General features: G+C 33.7%; 1 protein-coding gene across 3 annotated transcripts in view; it reads left to right on the top strand.

The window, feature by feature from the left end:
• Positions 1–21662, top strand: part of LOC149794344 (glucose-6-phosphate exchanger SLC37A2-like) — a 79765-nt gene that overhangs the window by 52200 nt on the left and 5903 nt on the right. For all 3 annotated transcript variants that reach the window (XM_089968494.1, XM_089968495.1, XM_089968496.1), the window contains 5 exons: positions 2548–2610; positions 11756–11841; positions 16804–16852; positions 17879–18031; positions 19338–19435. In XM_089968494.1, the coding sequence (XP_089824620.1) occupies positions 2548–2610; positions 11756–11841; positions 16804–16852; positions 17879–18031; positions 19338–19435 (449 nt within the window). The remainder of the gene's footprint in view (positions 1–2547; positions 2611–11755; positions 11842–16803; positions 16853–17878; positions 18032–19337; positions 19436–21662) is intronic.

Below are 21662 nucleotides of genomic sequence, written 5' to 3'. Positions count from 1 at the left end.
AATTAGTGCAAACACTTGTAGTATAAATATGAATAGAAACAAGATCATTTAATTAATAAAAGGCAAAGGTAAGTAATAATCAATATATATATATATATATATATATATATATATATATATATATATATATATATATATATATATATATATACATTTATGTTATAACTAAGGGGACATAAATAAAATGTACATCTGTGTGGTCATGTTGGTACCTTTATTGATCTAAAATGAAATATTAATTGTTTCTCACTCATCCCAACTGGCCTCATTTAAAAAATGTCTGTTTACATTAACTCTACTATTCTCATGAATATTTCTTGATATTGGTTGTAGTAAGAAATTCCATTCTGAAATAATGGCATAAACTTGTATTCTTATTATGATTTAATTAATGTTTGAAAATCATTTGAATCTGCCCTGTGTTAACTATGTGACAATATTTTAAGACCATTGCTCTCATGTAGGTCAGATTGCTTAAACCCATACAAATCATGAAAAATGTCTTATAAAAAGAATACACTAGTAGTAAATGCATTCACCCTTTTTATCTATTAGATATATTTGTATAAAATGTATTCACCCCTTTAATTGATATACTGGTATTGAATGCATTCATCCCTTTATCTAATATATGTATTGTGACTCTCAAAACAAAGATTGTTTAATAGATTACTATATTTGTAAAACATCTACCATTATGTACAGTGACATTTTTAATTTTTAATCCCATTCTGATTGGACAAGTTACGTTGTTCATTATCAGTTTAGGTAAATGGCAGTGTTTTTGTTGTCTGTATTCATCGCTGAAGCTTTTTGTGTTTTGAATTTCAGGCACAAGAAGTACATCAAACCATGACACTCAGATATGATTAATATTGAATATAACCAAACCATTCAGATGTCAGCATGAAATTTAAATTTTAATAATGGAACACAGCAATAATACTCACCTCTTGTATATACCACACATGTAAAAAAAGATAATTTTTTGTGTCAGAAGACATTGGGTAAGGATGGTAGCCAATGAAATCGTCTATAATTCAAAACAGTTCATGTACTTTCTTCATGCTTGAAATTTCAGGTTTTATCGACAATTCCTTTCTGAGATTTTAATGCAGGAAAGGCATACAATTTCTGTCTGTAGTAAAGACACGCTTTCTGTCCATTTTTTTAATTTAATGATTATCCATGGTCCATTTTTTTATAGATCAATAACTATCTGTAGAAATGCATGTTTTCTATCCATTTTTATAGATCTATGACTATCTGTAGAAATGCATGCTTTTTGTCCATTTTTATAGATCTGTGACTATCTGTAGAAATGCATGCTTTCTGTCCATTTTTATAGATCTGTGACTATCTGTAGAAATGTGTGCTTTCTGTCCATTTTTATAGATCTGTGACTATCTGTAGAAATGCATGCTTTCTGTCCATTTTTATTGATCTGTGACTATCTGTAGAAATGCATGCTTTCTGTCCATTTTTATAGATCTGTGACTATCTGTAGAAATGCATGCTTTTTGTCCATTTTTATAGATCTATGACTATCTGTAGAAATGCATGCTTTCTGTCCATTTTTATAGATCTGTGACTATCTGTAGAAATGCATGCTTTCTGTCCATTTTTATAGATCTGTGACTATCTGTAGAAATGCATGCTTTCTGTCCATTTTTAAAGATCTATGACTATCTGTAGAAATGCATGCTTTCTGTCCATTTTTATAGATCTGTGACTATCTGTAGAAATGCATGCTTTCTGTCCATTTTTATAGATCTGTGACTATCTGTAGAAATGCATGCTTTCTGTCCATTTTTATAGATCTGTGACTATCTGTGGAAATGCATGCTTTCTGTCCATTTTTATAGATCTGTGACTATCTGTAGAAATGCATGCTTTCTGTCCATTTTTAAAGATCTATGACTATCTGTAGAAATGCATGCTTTCTGTCCATTTTTATAGATCTGTGACTATCTGTAGAAATGCATGCTTTCTGTCCATTTTTATAGATCTGTGACTATCTGTAGAAATGCATGCTTTCTGTCCATTTTTAAAGATCTATGACTATCTGTAGAAATGCATGCTTTCTGTCCATTTTTATAGATCTGTGACTAACTGTAGAAATGCATGCTTTTTGTCCATTTTTTTATAGATCTATAACTATCTGTAGAAATGCATGCTTTCTGTCCATTTTTATAGATCTATGACTATCTGTAGAAATGCATGCTTTCTGTCCATTTTTATAGATCTATGACTATCTGTAGAAATGCATGCTTTCTGTCCATTTTTATAGATCTGTGACTATCTGTAGAAATGCATGCTTTCTGTCCATTTTTAAAGATCTATGACTGTCTGTAGAAATGTGTGCTTTCTGTCCATTTTTATAGATCTGTGACTATCTGTAGAAATGCATGCTTTCTGTCCATTTTTATAGATCTATGACTAAATGATATATATATATATATATATATATATATATATATATATATATATATATATATATATATCACCATTTTGATAGATTTTATCAGCATTCTTTTCTGTCTTCAGCTAACTATAATGCAGAAGTCTCTGCTGATCTCTCCACCTTGTTTGATGTTGGTGGCATAGCTGGTAAGTGCAGTGCCTGTGAATGAATTGTGCAATTATGCCTTTTTAGAGGCTAAGCAATATTTTAGACTACATTATTAATCTTACACTATGTATTATTACCTCTTAAACATAACTCTGGAATATTATTGGTCAGTTATCAAGATATGCAATCCAGAATTTCTGTTTAAAAATGATCCCATCAGGATGTAAAAACTCCATCAGTATCACAAATATGACATATAATTTAAATGGGGGATATAAGTAAGTCACATGGTGACTGGACGTACCTGTCTGGGTAAAACCAAATAGTTGACGACCCCTCTTCAGAAGTTAAAATCCAAATATCTAATTTATTATCCAAGTATATGATATTGTAATACCTAACTCAACAAACCAAAATACTTGGCACTGTTAAGAACTACATTCCTTTTCCAATAGTAATACTAATAATGATAATGTAAAAACATGAAACAAAGTTAGAAAAACACGAGGCAGTTCACTATGTTGTAATACCTTAATGGTATTGTGAATGTAGTTTTGCATGCACAAACATTGTCCAGTTAATGTGTGAAGATTATTTGATGTTAAATGTTGAGATGTTAGATGATGTTCGCCCTACGAGACTTTGGCATATTTGATGATGTCATTTTTATCTGTCACTGAAAACATCAACCACGTGTGAATTACTTCTTCCATTCCTGAGCGAATGCCACCTACTCACCATTGTTTAGATCGCCAACGGCATCTCTTATAAATATGTACTCTGTGTTTTATACTAAATGTGAGTATAAAACCCTGCTCTGGTGCGCATAATGTCACACTGTTGTCATGAGTATTAATGAATTTGTCAAGGAATTCATCTAAAGACATCAGCAGTTTTACAAGCCCTGGAACATCAGCATTAAGTGGAAAGAAGTTCACATGCTAGCAGTTCTTGTGCCATATTCATTTCCATGTTGGACCATGCATGTATCATGCTGGAATTTCACATGAATAGTTTAGGAAATGAATTATCTTACCATCCATGATTTTGGAATATCAAAGCCAGAAACATGATGTTAGTCCATAAATCAGTGCCTTCAACCATCTGGTGGAGTTTTGTTACTGAAACAGTGGAGATGCAGGATAGTGATGGAATCAATGTGCCCGGCCGAAGAATCACATTTCTCTTGTCAGACTTTTGTTGAACAATAAGTTAGAACTAATGTTACTGATCATTACTGTAAGTTCTTGGTTATGTAGAACTTGTTATTTTACTTTAATGTGCAAAATAGTATGCATTTGATAGGGATTATTTTTAACCGTGTTACGACTCATTGCATCATCAATATGTTGTACTTGCGCTCGATTTGCATTGAAATTCACTTGTCCATTTCATTCAGTTCTACTTAATCGTAGGTATGAATATATAAATAAGATTAAAAGTAAAAACTCACACCACGGACATTGAGAGGACAACTTAAGTCTGTCTAAATTTTGTGTTCAGAGGGATTTTTCCATGCAGTTTGAACAGTTGACTTGGTTACCACCATGGCTAACCCTGAGAAGGACAAACATTGATTGGCTAACTAAGGTCATGTGATGTGAATAGGAGTCTCTAAATACAAGTGCAGACAGTGCACTGGCAGATAGCTTTCAGAGCGGCAAAGTATGAACGTCTAAGTAGAAAAGAATTTTGGAGATGTATTCTAAAACCATCAATTATTTATTTTACATAACCGATATTAACTTGGCACTTCAAAATCCCCAAACTGAATGAAATTGTTATGAGAAATGTTAAATAGATTTATTATATTTTGCTGTTGAATTTAAATGCTAAAGAATTATTATATAATTCTTTATAAAGCCACTGCTATCTTCCACCACACTGCTCAAGTACACTAGTACTAAAATTATTTCTTTTTCATTGAGATCACGCTACTATGTCAGAATTTGTTACTGTCACACACAAGACTGCTCTATATTATCAGAAGTTGATATTGTTGTGACAAACACTTTGTTGATATAAAGTCACTATGAAAGGCATGTTCTGTCTCAGCCTTATTATTTATAAAAAGCATTTTTAAGTCTTGAACTCTGGTCTTTTTTATGTATATAACACACGGGGTGTTACAATATGATTTTATTGTTTCACCTGTGTAAGCATAGCAGTCACATTTCCAGCAGCAATGTCAGTGACATCAACAATGTTAAACTATGTGTTTAAGTTTGTGAAAGTCACATGTCTTCTACATCAGACTATAGGTGTAAAGTTTATGTTGTGATATTATAGGCTCTGGTATCATTGTGAACAGTGTTCAAAGTTTGCATTAAAGCTTTTTAAAGTCCATATCATGGACATCATTGGCTGCAATTGCCTGAACCTTTTGTGAAACATTGTGAACAGAATTAAAGTTTTATGTTCAAGTTTTTGAAAGCCACATATATTCCTCATCAGTGGCTGCATTTAACTGAAACTTGAGGATAATATTATCATCAGTCTATTGCTAGGAGTTCATGGCTACTTTTGTTGCTGAATTAAACTTTGTTAATATTACAGTGGAACCTCGCTATAACGCGATGATCGGGGTCCATAAAATCGGATCGCGTTAAAAGCGGGGTCGCGTTAATGCGGGGTTTTACAATATTTAACTTTTTTTCCGAGAACATATACGTGTATACATGTACAATGATCAAAAGTCGGCTTATCATCAGATGAATATTAACTGGAATGCATTAATTAAGATATATTCAAAATAATCGATGGCTAATATATTTATAGGTTATTACTGTGCATTAAAAACATTTACTAATTTTTATTTGTTTGAACGATAATACAGATTGACTGATAATACCAGACTATCGCTATATCATGAAAAGTGTATCAACACCGTATGCTACCGTGCCGTCGTGGCATGCAGTTCATCCATAATGGATGTAATTTCATTGAAAATCGTACAGATTTAAAATATTCAATAATTTTGTAATAGTCTGAATTCGTCGTGTAAAATATAGGATGAACAAAATATTGAAACCATTTACTTGCCGTCTGATATCGTACGGTCATTGCATGCAGCTATTCCCGGGTCTACATACGGTGTCTGTACAAATTTCATACCGCTAAAATTTTATCATATGCGACAACTGCAAGAATAATTAACAGTCAGCGCATGATTTCAGCGTGCAAATAACTTTTATTTCAGATTTTGTGAACATCAAAAGAAACATGTGAAAAGTGCTAAATTAATCGTTGCGCAAAGTGCAAAGTCAGTGTGGTTCCAAATTTAAATTTCATCATTTCTTGAAAAATATATCCAATGGCGTTTGCTTCTTTGCCGCGAACTGTTGGGTTCTAGCAAAGTCAAGAATGTTTCTTAATTGAAGGACTTTGACGCTGTCAACATCTTGTGTTTCCAGCCACCTTAAACTTGCTTCTAAATGTACTACTGCTTCAGACACTTTTGGTGGGGGAGTTGGGGTGCCATCGTCATCATTATCATTATCGTCACTGGTTTCAGGTTCTGATTGTGCAGCTTCATTCTTCCTGCTGACATTTGTAACAATTTCGTCATCTGATATGTGTTTGTATATAGGGCAGATGTCATCTACTGAATACCAGTTAAGGATATCATGATGACTGTGCTCGTATTTTTTGAGTGCTTCTTCTGCTAAACGTACGTCGTCTTCAGTGAATCCTGTAAATTCAAGCTCATCGTCACTATCATTTTATGTCGAGGGCGTAAATGCAGGCCCAAGACCCTTTATCCAGCATCGTTCAATGCAGCGTGCAGTGATAGCATTCCAGGCTTTACCTCCAAGGTGACATACTTCTTTTAAGTTGAGTAATGCCAATGATGTGTCGACGGATGCGTTATTATCTGCTACCATTCCCTTTATCATTTCACGGCGATAATTTTGTTTAAATACGGAAATTATGCCTTGGTCAAGTGGCTGGATTTCTGACGTAGTGTTTTTCGGGAGGTACGAAACTTTGATCTTGCCATCACTGCTGACACGATTTTCCACTGGGGGGTGGGCAGGGCAATTATCCAGCAGGAGGAGAGCTTTTTCCTCCAGCTTGAGTTTTCGTAAATGAGCCCGAACATCTGGAACGAATGTTTTGTGAAACCAGTCGTCAAATATGGAGCTATTCATCCAAGCATTCTTGCTGTTAGTGTACTGAAATGGAAGTGCCTTCATATTTACATGATGAAAACATCTGGGAGCTTTCGATTTTCCAATCATCAGAGGTCTGACTTTGTGGCTGCCAGACTTGTTAACACAAAATAAGAGAGTCACTCTGTCCTTCCTGTTCTTGAAACCTTCTCGTTTGTGACTGTCAGTCTTGGTTGCAAGGGTGCGATCGGGTAACATTTTATAACATAAACCAGTCTCATCGCAGTTGTAAACTTGGTCGGCTGTGTAGCAACCGTCCTCCAGCAACTTTTTAAGCCCAATCGGGTAGGAATTGGCAGCCTCTTTGTCAGCGGAGTGGATTTCCCCAGACACAAGAACTTGGCTGATAGCGTGCCTTTTCTTGAATCTGTCTAGCCAGCCATTACTCGCCTTAAATTTGGAATCATCTCCATTGATACGGCGATCAAATTTCTCTGCTTGGGCTTTCAGAATTGGGCCAGAAATTGGAACACCTTCTGAGCGAGCTTGTACAAACCATTGGTACAAAGCTGAATCTAGGACATTGTCATTAGCTAACTTAACCCTTTTACGCTGTAAACCAGTTTCCTCTTCAAGAATGTTGGGTAGACTATGGAGCTTTCCTTCATCTGTTTTCCACCCTCGCAAAGTGGACTCGCTGATTCCTAGATCTCTGGCAAGCTGAGTTTGTTGTTTGCCCTTCTTTAGTTGATCTAGGGCATACAGTTTCTCTTTAGCAGAAAACGACTTGCGTTTTTGAACTTGCTTTTCCATAACAGTAAAATATTTTTTTATATAAGCAAACAACGTACACAGATAAAGCTCGATAACTAAGTAATGAAGGCCTGCAATGGTTACAAATCACTTTTTATATAAAACAAAATTAAGCTGAACGGATGTACAATTTCATACCCTTTTAATTTACAGATAATAAAGTGGATATTATTTACTTTCAACTGTTTGTTGTTTGATCACACCGCCAAGCACAGCATACATGTTGGCGGCTTTCGTCCTTTGATGTTTATTAAATTGTGCGACTCTTGTATCAACCACAGCTTTGTCTGCTGCTTGGCTGTGATTGCAGTTAAATAAGAAGCCCATGTCGGCTATTGTTTGAGCAACGACTGTATACAGAATTCATGGAAGACAATCACAAAGACGATTTACTGGCTTTACTCATGGATCCGTAATAAGTAACACTTCCGATAATGTTTACTTCAGCTTAACAATTCAAAAACCTAATGAAACCAGTTTTCTCTTCTAAAGTAGAATACGGAGCTTCACCACAACCTGTTCAAATTGATAAATTTCAGAAGCCAAGCGTTGTACACACTATTTCTCGTACGTTATATATATCGTATTATTTTAGAATTCTTACACGATCACTTCTCCAAAATCACTTAAAGAACCTGGATAAATTGTTAAGTTCCGATCGTTTATTATTAAAAGTCATAAGCGAATTCTTCCACCAAATTATAATAAACGTTTTACACACTATTTCTCGTACGTTAAACAAATATTTTCACGGTCCGATAAAAATACACGTAAATGAATTTCAAATTTCAGGAACCATGCCACGATCATATTATTTTAAAAGTCACAACTAATCTCATGCCCAAATGAAGTTAATTTCTTGTTTTGTTTTTTTTACTTTTCTCCAAATTTTTTTTCTCCATGTGTGAATGAATATACGAAATTTCGGGAGCCATGCTATGACCGCGTTTTATCCGAATTCGCGTTATGGCGGGGCGCGTTATAGCGGGGTTCCACTGTACATATTTCATTGGAAGAATATTGCAAATAAGTTTGAAGTTTTTACACTGATATGTTATTAGTTCCCATCATGCTTGTCTCATCTGCTTACACAAAGTCTTTCATCACTGCAAATAATGTAGAAGTGTTGTGTTACAACCTTTGAAAGTTGCATATCCTCAGCATCAGTTGCCGTATTCAGCTGAAAATATGCAGACATGATTTTTCTCCGTTTTAAAGCGGAATTCAACTTTTCTACTGAGTTTAATCAGATTTTTCTTGATATAGTCCGTTTTTTATCTCATCTCCAATCCAGATTTTTAAAAACAGTCTGTCCAGTCCCATTCCGCAACAACCCTTGTAAATTATTCATTCCATATATTAGTTAGCACACGACTTGTAAAGAGTATTCTGATTGGTCAAAGGTTTAAATTCATCCAATGAATCTTCGTGTAATGGAAACTGATGGCAATGGAAAGAAGAAGCATGCATGCAAAAAATGGCATCCCAAGAGAGAGCATGACACGAAAAGTTTAGATAAAGGTTTAAAAAATGTATGGCAACGGGAATGGCTGGAGCAAAAAGTTGATGGAAATTTAGTTGGTCAGTTTATAAGAAAACTGAACGCATTTTGTGACCTCTGCAATAAACATCTAAATTACAGTAATCGCCAAAAAACTCAGTGATGACAAAAAATAAGGCTGAAGAAATCTTTGCCAAAACTGAAAAAAGAGCTCGACTGGCATATCAACAGGTTGTGTCCATTGGTGAATAAGACAAGTGAATGTATGGGATTATTTGTATATAGTTGGTACATTTGAGTGTTTATTTTACAGATTTGTTATGAAAAGAGAGAAGTATAATATATTTGCTGCAAAAGTTGACAAATTATTGTGACTTAATTACGATGTGAACACTGACATGCACATGAAATAACTTCAGCATCAATAGTATTGGAGAACAAATTAATATGACTATTAATATTGTGAAATTATTGAAGTAAAGTTAAACATTTTTGGTAAGTTTTTCAAAGGATTATGTTGGTTATTTTATGATCATAAGTTTTACCTGGAGTAGTATTTTATGAGTGTAAAATGCGTTTTTGGCCAGGGCCTTTGGACCCCTGGACCTCCATATCCGGGGTGCTCCCCTCTATATATATATATATATATATAGAGAGAGAGAGAGAGAGAGAGAGAGAGAGAGAGAGATAGATAGATACATACATGCACATATATATATATATATATATATATATATATATATATATATATATATATATATATATATATATATATATATACATACATACATACATGCATGCATGTATATATATATATATATATATATATATAATTGAATAACTGTACGTTTGTTATCAGTGTGTATTATCTCCAAAAAGAAGGCATTTAATTAAACAATACTACTTCATTAGTCATTCATTAGGAATTTGTATGGCCCAAGGGAGGTAATTGCTACAACTAGCATGCCGTTTAATTGTTTGCATAATCAAGAGCAACAGCTTAGAGTTTCATAATGCACACAATGAAATGTTGATCAAGAGAGTTAGTATGGTGCGTGAAATGTTTATGAGACAATATCAGGTTAGAATAACACTTATTAAATTATGTCCTAAAATCAAATTTTAGTTATCTAACCATTAATATGGCCACGATGATGGCCATCTTGAAAATCTTGTTACTACTCATTCAGAATACTGTTCAAAATGAACATAGAGTTTTAATTTTAGTGCTGTTTATAATGTGGCTGGTTTATTACAGGAAGGAGTCCCTGGGACATTAAGTATGGTGAACAGAGCAACCATCTTGAAAATCTTAGTTTTGGTGTTCCAAAATTCAGAGCTTATTGTGTTATGAAGTTGTCCCTCTTGTCTGTTATCAATTTTATTTCTACACAATAACTCAGGTTATTCACCATCTACACTTAAAAAAAACTTTGTGGATACCTTGCACCTGGGGTAAGGATGATCCTGACCCTAATTGTGTTTTAGAGAAAAATGGTCACGGTCAAACCCACTGTGACTGAAAGAAGTAAGATGGTTTCTGCACAATTACTTGTGTTCTCCACAATGTATAGTTACCAGACTCTGTTAATGTCTTATACTTGGGGTAAGGAAAAAACATTCAAAGTCAAAAGGTCAAAGATCAAAGTCATTTTTTCTGCACAGAGAGTTTGGACTTTAGGTATGGAGAAACCTATTTGGAGGTCAAAAATGAACAAAGGGCATGATCACTGTGATTGATAGAAAAAAATGGTTTCTGCATAAAAACCTTTAGCTGTTAACCATGTACCACCACCAAAGTTTGTGGATGACTTACATATTTGGTAAATAAGAAGCCTGTTGAATTTGGAGTCAAATGGTCAAAGATCAATGCCACTTTTTGACTGAAAGAAGAAAAATATTTTTTTAAATAATACAGTACCTTGGCCAAAGTTTTGTGGAAATCTTGCATTATGGGTATGGAAGAGGCCTTTTCATTTGTGGCTTAAGAGTTCAAAGGTTAGGGTCATTGTGATTCAAATATTTTTAAGGAAAGAGATGAAACTGTACAACGTTTTACATTTTTCTCGTATTATATTTCCTACGGAGACCTTGCCTACACTTGGACATCATGATTGACCTAAGTCTCAAGGAATTTGATTAGTGCATACACCAATGTTTATTTCACAATAGATGAATACAAATTTCGCCAATCATTCACCATAATTCCATGAAAAAGAACTTTGATAATTTTCTTTTTTTAGCAAACTTACTAAGTGTAGCCCATGACTGGATTATCCTAGTGATATGGTTGTAAAGGTGGAAACAGTTTCATCAGTCAACTTGGTATTTGTGTGTAAAGTTGTTGCTGCGTCAGTTAGTATTTCTCTATGTTAACCAAGCTTGGCAGATTGGTACATTTTAACAGCATTTGAGAAAACTTCAGTAAGTGCTTGTCAATTACCTCAGGTTAGATTTTTGCACTACACTTAACTTTTGATCAAGTGAACTAAAACATATAATGATGAGTTTTCAACAGACTTGGTGTTGTGGAGTTTTTAAGATTACCTCAGATGATTCAATTTTTAGGGTTAGAAGGATAATAGGACTTCTTTATTTGTATAAGCTTTTGTTGGTCAGTAGAACATCAATCCGTTTGAGAGTCTTGTTTCTCTAAGTTTTATTAGGTATATTTCATAAAATGGATTATTATCTCGCAGATATTTTTTTTCTTAATTTTTCTGTTTCTTTTATCATACAAAATATTACTCTTTCCAGGTGGAATAGCAGCAGGGGTGTTTTCTGATTATACAGGGGCCAGGGCAGTGCCATGTGCCTTGATGTTAGCAATAGCCGCTCCAGCTGTGAGTAAAATTAGCATTCATACTTCCATAGTTTACTGAGGAAGTGGCAGTGATATTGTAATACCATACAACACTGTATAGTGATTATTTTTTGCAGACGTACATTTTTTATGATTTTCTTCAAAACAAGGGATTTTAATGTGGCTAGTTATATTTAATCTATAAAAATAACAAAAATCATAACGTCCATTATTTATCTAGGATGGCATAATTAGCTTCGAAAGCAAATGTAATTAGTAAAAATTTACAAGATTAACATCTGCTGCATAAAATAGAAAACAAACATAAGTTAATACAGTTATACAAGGTTAACATACTATCATCTCACTGATATATTACACTTACCACAGACAAATGTTATACAACGTCAAATCAGGAACTCTCATTAAAATACTTGAAGAGTTTTAATTCTTAAGTGTAAATATTAACTAATTCGGCCCCAGTCTCGCCTGTAGGTGTGATGAGGCTGTACCCTATTTCTGAGCTCTACAGCAGCAAGGTCATTTAAGATACACCAGAGTGGGTGGTATTACAAAAAAGCAGACATATATATTTCTGCATGATACCAAATAATCTGGAAGTTCTAGTTACACTACAAAATACAGAGGAAAAACTTTTTTCACCCAAAATTCACTCGTGGTTGGAATGCAGATTTGTGTCAGGATTTTAGACCTTTTGGCCTCAGATCTAAAGCAGACCTGTCAAAACTGCACGCTTACAGGTGAACCTTTGCAAAAATTAGGATAAGGTGGAATAAAGAGTGGTCTCCAAACGAAAATGATGGGTCCATTAAGCAAAAAAAAAGAACTCCAACTTTTCCCCTTCTGCTCATGTGCAAGCAAAATAACCAACGGAAAATGATGTTTCTAATACAACTAGGCATTAGTCTCATGGAAAATCTGTTGAAAGCTGATGTATTACGATGTATTCAGAAATAGCCCCCAAAATGTCTTTCCTACTCACATTTCAGGCAAAAATGACAAAAACCTCCAGGGTAGAATGACTTAATGGGTGAATTTTGGTGACATCACCAAATTTGAATATTACTTATTTATTTCATCATTTGTGCATCAGTATTGCACATAAATTACAAAATAGCCATTCTTTGACAATTTCTAAGAAATTTCCATGAACTTGATTAACTCATTTGGCCCCAATCCTGCCTGTAGGCGTGATGAGGCTGTACCCTGTTTCCGAGCTCTGCAGCATCAAGGTCATTTAAGATACCCAAAAGTGGGTGGTATTTCAAAAAAGCGGACAGATATAGCTCTACAGTGATACCAAATAATCTGGAAGTTCTAGTTGCACTACAAAATACAGAGGGAAAAACCTCATTTTTTGGACCCGTTTTTTTTCACCCAAAATTCGCTTGTGGTCGGAATGCGATTTTATGTCTGGATTTTAGACATTTTGGCCTCTGATCTATGGCAGACCAGTCTGAACTGCACACAGACAGGTGAACCTTTGCAAAAACTAGGATAAGGTGGGCATTTGGAATAAAGAGTGGTCTCTACAAAAATGATGGGACCATTAAGCCAAAAAAAACAGAAAAAAGAATTCCAACTTTACCCCTTCTGCTCATGTGCAAGCAAAATAACCAATGGAAAATGATGTTTCTAATACAACTAGGCATTAGTCTCATGGAAAATCTGTTGAAAGCTGATGTATTACGATGTATTCAGAAATAGCCCCCCAAAATGTCTTTCCTACATGCATTTCAGGCGAAAACAATAAAACCTTCCAGGGCAAAATGAGTTCATTGTCATTCATAAAAAAATAGTGGAAAGCATGCTGCGGGTGTTAAAATACCTTTAATATTTAAAATGAGCCACTTTGGCTGCTCTTGTTTGAAAGCTGTATAGTTGCTACATGTAAATAGAATAATGGTGCTCTCCCAACACAGTACAGTAGTAGATAAAATGTAGACCAACAAGCCTTTTATAAACATTCAAATCACCTGATCCAACATAAAATCTCTAACCTTTTCATAATTCCTAGTTTCTTAGATAATTTTAAAGGGTTCATAATTAGTGCTAATCTTCTAACCTAAGGTCAATTATTTTGCCAATGGATCACAGTAATCACTAATATGTTGGAGCGGTGAAAATTTCTGCCAGTCACAGTCATAGTAAACAAGTGTTCTTGTCTTGGATGTACATAGTGCCAACCCACACGATTTTGGCATGAATTTCACGACTTTTTCAGCGATTCATGGATTCATGACACAAGCAAAAAATTCACGAATTCTCCAATTCTCAATTATTTTAAATCTTTAATAAAATAACCGATTTCCCATTTCCCATTAAGCGCTAGTCGTGATATTGGCAGTTGCTGAAACAGTTCGGTTCTGCTGGTCGCGATATTAGTAGAATTACAGCCAATTGGTACAGAGAGAAACTGTGGCCTAACCAGAATTTTGCTCCGTGCATGCGTCACCAACACTGATTTGAATTACCGTTCGGCATTGCATGTAAGGGCATGTAAGATCTTGAAAGTTTAATTTGGAATATACCAAATATTGGCCGTGCATTCTGCCATTAAACATTGATATACATCATGCTTTTTGCACACAGTGTGCCACAAATTTTAGTATTGGGCATGGTGGCAGAGACGATGTGAGGAAGCACATCGGTTGCAAAACCTCTGGAATATTTTAAGCCATCGACAGAAGACCTGCAAGCTACCAATGCTGAAACATTATTTGTGAGTTTTCTTGTTGAACACAGTCTATCATTATCAGCTTGAAACCATGCTAAACATTTGTTCCGACAAATGTTCGCGGACTCCTCACAGCAACAGAGACAGTGAAAGAGTATTTTCTCTAGTGAGGAAAAATAAGACAGACTTTAGGGCCTCCTTAGGTGCAGAAAATTTGTCAGCAATTTTAGTCACCAAGATCAACCAGCAGGCAAGAAGTCTGAACTGTTTTGAAAACAAATTTACGATCAAGCAGTTGAGGAAGTTAAAGTCTGCCACAGTATCATGTCTTGATAAATAATCACAAGAACAAGTGAAGTTTATGAATACCATAATAAATGGAAATGCAGATATATTTCTGCATATATGTAGTGTTAGTTTTACATTGCGATCTTGATCTAGTGTATGTAGTATTGACGGTCAGGGTGGATGGAGTTATTGTCATGGTATTTTTCACTAATTCATGTCCAAATTCACTAATTTTTATCCCTATTTTCACTAATTGCGAGCCTGGAAGGTTGGCAGCACTGGATGTATAAAATAAAACATGAGAGCCCATTCTCTTAGTGTTTAACGGATCTATTTATTGTGTTAATTGAATAACTGCCAACATTGTGCATTTGACAAGGTACATTAAATCCCATGGTGAAAATAGATTATTCCATGTAGTCAAAAACTGATTTCAGTTTGGATGATAAGAAAACGATCTAGCATATCATGTTATTATTAGTCAATTCAGAAAGGCAAACTTGGCAGATAATCCAGAATGATACAAATACTTGTTTCAGTATTTATATCATTGTCAAGAAAACATTCAGTGCATGATGCTGTCACAACTGGAAAGTGTGTATGCATGTTGACTATAGTAGCATTTTGTGTATGCATGTTGAATATAGTAGCATTTTGTGTATGCATGTTGAATATAGTAGCATTTTGTGTATGCATGTTGAATATAGTAGCATTTTTTGTATGCATGTTGAATATAGAAGCATTTTGTGTATGTATGTTGAATATAGTAGCAGTTTGTGCATGCATGTTGAATATAGTAGCATTTTGTGCATGCGTGTTGAACATAGTAGCATTTTGTGCATGCATGTTGAAGATAGCATTTTGTGTATGCATGTTGAATATAGTAGCATTTTGTATATGCAAGTTGAATATAATAGCATTTTGTGTATGCATGTTGAATATAGTAGCATTTTGTATATGCATGTTGAATATAGTAGCATTTTGTGCATGCATGTTGAATATAGTAGCATTTTGTGCATGCATGTTGAATATAGTAGCATTTTGTTTATGCGTGTTGAATATAGTAGCATTTTGTGCAATGATGTTGAATATAGTAGCATTTTGTGTATGCGTGTTGAATATAGTAGCATTTTGTGCATGCATATTGAATATAGTAGCATTTTGTGTATGCGTGCTGAATATAGTAGCATTTTGTATATGCATGTTGAATTTAATAGCATTTTTTGTATGCATGTTGAATATAATAGCATTTTGTGTATGCATGTTGAATATAGTAACATTTTGTGTATGCATGTTGAATATAGTAGCATTTTGTGCGTGCATGTTGAATATAGTAGCATTTTGTGTATGCATGTTGAATATAGTAACAGTTTGTGCATGCATGTTGAACATAGTAGCATTTTGTGTATGCATGTTGAAGATAGCATTTTGTGCATGCATGTTGAATATATTAGCATTTTGTATATGCAAGTTGAATATAATAGCATTTTGTGTATGCATGTTGAATATAGTAGCATTTTGTGCATGTATGTTGAATATAGTAGCATTTTTTGCATGTATGTTGAATATAGTAGCATTTTGTGGCACCTCAGCACAATAGTGGCCTTATGATGCCAACAAATGGAAAAGTTTGAAAAATGATGCAGAAGATTTTGCAAGATGCTCATCCACCACAGAAACATCAGAAATTAAATTAAATATTTTATTGGGAAATTTCCACAATATATACAGTAATGGGACATTTATGGATTGTTGAAAAATTTACACTGTACAATATTAGGAAATTCAGAGTTGTTAATTTTTTGTGAATTATCATGAGTGAAATTTCCCATTCTTTAACTTTTGCAATTTTGCAGTTTTCCCATTATTCAGTTTTATTTTGGCACAGTTGTTTATGTATTTATCTGTATATATAATATATAATATATAATATTATTTCATGTTTTATTTTGGTACAGTTGTTTATGTATTTATCTGTATATATAATATATAATATTATTTCATGTTTTATTGCAGCTGTACACTTACAATCTGTATGGGAGTTTAAACTACGCCAACTGTATCGGTAAGTTAGTAAGATTTCACTATCATTATTTACACTTTTAAACTTTTTTTTTTTTAATTTTAAAATTAGTTTGATTTTCCTTCTCAATGTCCAGTCTGTTTTCACTCGATAGTTCTAGTGTGTATATATATGGTAGGTATACCGAAATATTTCACTCATGAAATGGAAACATTCTTTTTTGTCATTTTTGGTTTTGCCAGTTGTGACAGTACAATGTTTCCACTTCACTCATGAAATATTTCTGTATATATACTCAAAATGTAGATATCCTCTATGTTTCTGGCATATATATATATATGTTGTTGAGTCACTAAAAAGTAGAGTGTTTTTGTCATTTGAATTTTGCACCGGTAAGTTGATGCTTATAATAAAGTTCAGGCTTCAGTGACTTCCCCTTTAGGGTTTCTTTATCTGTTTTGTACAGTAATTAAAATACAGGCAAATTAAAAGCACTTTAAGATTTAAGTAAGTTAATTGAAATAACACTGTATACTTAGTACTTTCTCCCACAGTGAATGCAAGGAGATGCTGGTATTTAACATAAGAGTTCTACCATTAAAAACCTTTTGCGTTATAATGAAATTTTATGATGAAGTATATAAGAAGCTGATTCTTGGAACATTTGATGACATTTTCTTCTTGTTCTTGGTTTTATTTTTAAGGTTATTTTGTAGACATGCTAAGTCTTATAAATGATAAAGTTATTGGGTGGGGTTACAAAAATTAAGTCTTCTCTGTCTTGATGAAGAGTTGATGCTATACATATTTAGAAATCAAACCATTTTATAAGTATCAATTTGTGTTCAGGAAACTTTTTGTTGAGCCACAGTTAGTGGAAAAGTCACTTTTTTGCCAGTGTCAGTGATGTTTGTGTTAACAGTTTAGGTTTTGGCTAAAGATTTTAATTTGCACATTTAGATTTGTAGGCCTAATAGAAAATATTTTCATAATTTGGATTTTTACTTATATTGTATATAAGAAATTCACATCTTGCAAGATATTTTTAATAGTATTTATAAATTGCAGGTCTGCTTTTGGCTGCTGGTTTCTTTGTGAATGGACCATATGCCTTGATTACAACTGCAGTTAGTGCAGACCTGGGTACACACAAGAGTCTAATGGGAAATTCCAGAGCTCTTGCAACAGTCACTGCCATTATTGATGGCACAGGAAGTATAGGTACTGTTAATGCTTTTAGCATAAGAGTTAGCCCCACAGATTCCTAGACATTTCATTGACATCTGTTTAGTCAACAGTAACCTTTTGTTTGTCAGAAAATATGATTCACTGATGTCTGGAAACTTGCCCAAGGTGAAGAGAATTTAAACTTGCAGTATTGAGCAAATTAATTGATGCTGTTGACTGACCAGAAATGTTGACCAATATAGTTTTAGGAATGGTAAATTTGATACAATGTAACAGTCAAATAAATCGACTGTACATACTTGCTTATAAGTCAAGTCCAACTGCAAATAGCATAGACCCTGATCTGAAATTGTATAATGCATTGGCAGATCAGGATCCATGTTGTTTGTTCTACTGATGACTCCTAACAAACTAACCAACAGCATTGACCTTGATCTGCCAGTGCATTATGCAATGGCAGATTGTGGTCTGTGCAATTTGTAATTGGACTTGACTTGTAAGCAAGTATAGATGGTAATTGAGTAAAATTTCTTCAAAAAATCTCCAGAGGACTTGAATATATTACAGGGATAGAATGAATACTGTGAATTCATTAAGTTTTGTGGGTATACATTTTTGTGTTTTTGGTAAAAGAATGACATTTATTGAGCTCCTAAAGTCATGGAATGAAGAAAAGGTACTTTTGTTTTCATGGAGGAATTGGGTCTTTACATCTTTGGTTTGTAGTAACCACAAAAAACATGAAAATTGGTATTCTGTGAAACTGGTATCCCATTAAAGTTGATATCCCATGAAAATTGGTATTCCATAAAAATTGGTACATCATGAAAATTGGTATCATAGAATAATTGGTATGTCATGAAAATTGGTATCTCATGAAAAATACATAATTTGCAGTATATTCCACTTTGATCAGATGATTTTTTTTCTCCAAACTTTGAATGGACTTCATCATTTTAATGTTTATAGTGTATGTTTATAGAGAACAAGTTTGTTTTTATGGATCTACTATCCTTGGATTGATGTTTCTTGTATTGATATCTCTTCCTTTCCAATACAAAATGGTAATATAGAATGATTCTATCTGTTTTGTCTGTTGACTGTAGATATCAAGAAACATCAAAGACTGAATGTCAAAAAGTATAGAATTTTTATTACTGTTGAAAGGTTGCATGTAGGTGAATGGTTTGAGATCACTTGTCAGATAGGTAAATGTTGTGAGACCACTTGACTTACAGGTGAATGACGTGAGACCAGTGTTTTAAGAAGATGCATTATTATAATTTATTAGTCATATTGTTTAATCTTCAAGTCTTCATTACAATTCTTATCTCAACAGGTGCTGCAATTGGACCACTTCTGACTGGACTTATCTCCCCATATGGTTGGGAAAATGTTTTCTATATGCTGATTGCTGCAGATATCATAGCATTACTGGTGAGTGAAAGTGCCATCATTTTATTGATTTGTTTATCCAATTGAAACAAATAATACCATATGATATTTCTTTAACACGATGCCCATGCAGTTATCACAGTGTTCATTTATTATTATGTCTGTCCTCTGTTACACCATCTGATGCCTCTTGTTTCTGCACAGTAATCTTGATTTTTATACATCTACCTTTATCATAGAATGTGGATGGCTTGCATTTGGGGTAAGAAAGAAGCCTTTTGATTTTGGAGTCAAACAGGTCAAAGGTTAATGTCATTATGTCTTAAAGATGAAAAAAGTTTTTGTAAAATAACATTATATCATCATAACAGAGCTGGACCAAAACTTTGTGGATGTCTTGTACTTTGGGTTAAAAAAAATATTTTGGATGGGAGGGGTCAAAGGTCATGATCACTGTGACTAAACATTGCAGATATCTACCAAACACTGTGGATGGCTTGCACTTAGAGTAAGGAAGAAAACGATTTTGTCATCAAAAGGTCAAAACTCATTGCCACTATGACTGAAAAAAGAAAAATGATTTCCAAACAATAACTTTAGTTATTCATCACAGATCTGGACTAAACTTTGTGGCTGGCTTGCAGCTGGAGTATTGAAGAAGCCTGTAGATATTTGAGTTGACAGGTCAATAATAATGGTCACTGGCTGAAAGTGAAATATGGTTTCATAACATAAACTTAAGTTCTCAGCCATGTACATTCAGTGTTTTCTTGATGTCTTCGAGGTACAGGTAAGAAAGAAGTTTTGTGGTATAGGGTTAAAATGATAAAATATCAAGGTCACTGTGATGGCAAGAAGAAAATTAGGTTATCATAATTTAAGTTGTAAACCACATACTTTAACCAAAGTTTGTTGAGGGCTTGCATCCAGGGTATGAGGTCAGTCAATTTAGAGGTCAAATGGTGAAAGGTTCAGGTAATTGTGAGTATACATAAATGGATTATGCATGATAGCGTTTGTTTTAAAGTATAATCCTGGATCAAACTTTGTGAGTGGCTTGCACATAGAGTAACAGAGAAATTTGGAATCCTGCTGATGGCACTTCTCTATCTGCACCACTGCTTATGATTTTTGTTCTCTCACTTTTTACTTTTTACTAGATGGAGTAAAAAGATAGAAGCATCAGTACGAGCCTAGCTTTAGAAATACATAACAGTTTTATAAAGGTTTAATTTCTTAGGTAGATCATAAAATGTTTAGTTCACAACAATGAATTTTGTAAACAAGCATTATTGTTTATAAGTCTGTACAATTTTCTTTTCATTCCATGACATTATAAGCATCTGTATTAGGAGATGGTCCTTTACATAAATGTTGTGAAAATGAAGGCTATAATCAACACTTGCTAGGATCTGCTTTTTAGAAAGATTGTCCTCAGACAGTTGTGTGCTAGTAAGTTTCTTCTGCAAACAAGGGGAACCAAATTACTTGTCTAAGTGCCCAGGTCTAGGATTTTCTTCATTGCTGCTGTCTGCATCAAATTGCATTTTAGATGAGGCAAATTCCATGCAGGCTTAGTGTCTAGAGAGAGGGGAGGTATCTCAAAAGAGATTCCTTCTATAGATGCTTTTTTAATAGTCTCTACAGTATACAGGTGGGAAAGATGAACTTTTAATCTTTCTAGGACAATGGACAGTTCTGACAGTTCATGCTAATTAGTGTGACTCATTTTATTTTATTTTAGGGGTGTTTTAAGATCAGTATTTTGAAAGAGATTAGCTTTACTTCAAGTCAAAAGGACAGAACTATATATCAGTGGCAGGGTATAGATGATTTCTAGTCTCAAGCCTAATAAAGACAAATATTTTATTTCACTTCTTCATAAATTTAAATTTGTTTGGAAAACCTTCCATAATAAAAACTGTATTGAAAATAACTAAATTTAAAATTTTGAAATAATTGATGTCAAAATCCTACTTTGTAAATTATATATATGAATAGAATTAGGGACAGTCCAGAATTTAAATTTTAGGGTGGTGTTTTGTCATCTTGACACCAGTCAGTGCTCAAGTTTGAAAATTTGAATAAAATCAGCACTAATGAAACATGATGCAGGATTCCAATATTCCAAATTTAATTTTTTTAAAGAAAAACAAACCAAAATAATAAAAGTACAAAAATAAACAACACATATACACAAAGTTTGTCTATTGCGTGTAATATAATGGCTCCAATAAGATATTCAGTTTGAACATAAGCATATAATTAG

Source organism: Sinohyriopsis cumingii, chromosome 8, assembly GCF_028554795.1.
Source record: "Sinohyriopsis cumingii isolate HCF-2022 chromosome 8, ASM2855479v2, whole genome shotgun sequence".
Lineage (NCBI taxonomy): Eukaryota > Metazoa > Mollusca > Bivalvia > Unionida > Unionidae > Sinohyriopsis > Sinohyriopsis cumingii.
This window is presented reverse-complemented; position numbering and strand designations above follow the sequence as displayed.